General features: G+C 37.7%; 1 protein-coding gene across 4 annotated transcripts in view; it reads right to left on the reverse strand.

Annotated features, from left to right (window-relative positions):
* Positions 1-444: 444 nt before the first annotated feature.
* LOC119590599 (nostrin-like) overlaps positions 445-1,909 on the reverse strand; it is a 116,570-nt gene continuing 115,105 nt past the window's right edge. For all 4 annotated transcript variants that reach the window (XM_037939275.1, XM_037939277.1, XM_037939278.1 and 1 more), the window contains 3 exons: positions 1,657-1,783; positions 886-1,071; positions 445-702 (listed from right to left, as the gene is read on the reverse strand). In XM_037939275.1, coding sequence (XP_037795203.1) covers positions 596-702; positions 886-1,071; positions 1,657-1,783 — 420 coding nt within the window. In that variant the 3' untranslated portion in view covers positions 445-595. The remainder of the gene's footprint in view (positions 703-885; positions 1,072-1,656; positions 1,784-1,909) is intronic.

The raw sequence follows: 1,909 nt of genomic DNA on the forward strand, positions 1-1,909 counted from the left end.
TCTTCGTGTAATCTGAGCAAAAAGTAAAGCTTCATTTAGCTAAGTAGATATATGCAGACTGTGTTCAGAACACATAGATCTCCATCCTGTTATGTTATAGAAAATAATAACACACAGATCAATACTGTGGTTCTTTTCTTCTCTTTGGAACCACATCTTCATATGCCTCAGAGTGCTGTTTTAACAAGTGCCATCAATTATATTCAAACTATATGAATAAAACATGCTACAACATTATCTACAGTTAAGCAACTTTGTAGTTATTACTGCCCAGTCCCTGCCTATTTTCAGTTGAGCTTCATCTCATAGTATTCTTGTGTTCAGTAGTATCCACACTACACAAAATATGGATTACAGCTTCAAGATAAAATATCACTAACTTTTTATAACATTAATTTAAGATATTAATTTGCCTGGATCATTACCATTCAGCAGATTTTTTTCCTTTTAATATCTCTTCTCTCTTACAAAATGGCAGGGACTATAAAAAAAATATATATATAAATTAAGCAAAGCTTTCTTCACACAATAGATGTTGGTGTGGGCACTGGACTACATTTGTGGCAAGAGTTGAGCACTCTGGGCATGGCTGCCATCAATCGATTTCCTCAACATATGTCGCAGGGAATATACCGACAACACTATCCAATTCACCGACCCACCAACCATCAGGCTGTTTATCATGGATGTTGATTATATCACCTGTGGAGATAAAAGAAATATATGAATACATAGTATTAAGAATAATGTACTATCCATGTATATCTTTCACATAAAAAAAAAATTGAATTTCTCTTTACAAAATATGAACTACCCTTCTATACCCATTTCAGATCATTACCACAAAAAATGTTACAGCTACACCTAAGATAAAATGCCACTGACCTGTTCTGATGGTGAGTTCATCATACATATTGGCCTCATAGTCATAGAGCGCCTTGCACCTTCCAACAGTTGGCACAGATTCAAGAGGACGAGCATAATATGTGCCATCCTTGATCCCTGAGTCTAAATTGTCCTCTGTTACGGCGGTCTGGTAGTCTCGGTCTGAGCCCTGGGAGCTGAACTCGTCTGCAATGATCATGAGGGAAGGGTAACGGGGTGGCGACATAAACACATGGGGGACTTTTGACGGCTTGGGTGTTGTTCCTGAGGGTGCTTTGTTCTCATTTTCCTGATTAGGTTCAGCGGTGGTTGCTGTTGCCGATGCTTTAGTTCTTACAGGGGGTGTAGGAATGAGGGAGTCTATGCGAGGTGGTACTGGTTTCTCTACTATGGGTTCTACAGTTGGAATGTGTAGGTTTATCAAGGAATTAAATACATATGAGATTTTTTCAAATGAAGAAGGGCAGGTACAGAAGACAAAGAGGATAACATTAGTCAACATAGTGGGAAGTTAGCACACAAAGCACAAAGCAAGGAGAGGAAAAATATATATTAGTCTTCCTCATAATTCTGAAGAACTAATATCAAATTTACCCATATTTCAAAGAAACACAACAATACAGCTTACCAAGAGAATTTACAAGAGATAAAAAACAACAACTGAAATCCATTCTACCAAAAATGACGTATCACCGTTGATTCCATGGATAGAAAAAATCCTTTTCTTGGTTACTTTTCTTTAATCATACATTTGCATGAACATAAACTTACCAAAATCTGAATCTGGCTGAACTGAAGTACCATCTGCTGTGCCTCTGTCATTCCAATTGGGAGAACCTGTTGGTGAGTCACTAGCCGGAGAGACGTCTACACTATTCCCTCGTACCCATGGTGGAACCTGTGAAAATTGAAGCATAGAGAGTTCCACAATAAATAACAATAAAGTGATGCATTGTTTCATCCCAAAATAAGGTAGCCTCCTGTGTGCTAACATTAGATGGGGTACTTAGTTTATAATCCATTC

The sequence above is a fragment of the Penaeus monodon genome, chromosome 27, assembly GCF_015228065.2.
Source record: "Penaeus monodon isolate SGIC_2016 chromosome 27, NSTDA_Pmon_1, whole genome shotgun sequence".
NCBI classification, from domain to species: domain Eukaryota; kingdom Metazoa; phylum Arthropoda; class Malacostraca; order Decapoda; family Penaeidae; genus Penaeus; species Penaeus monodon.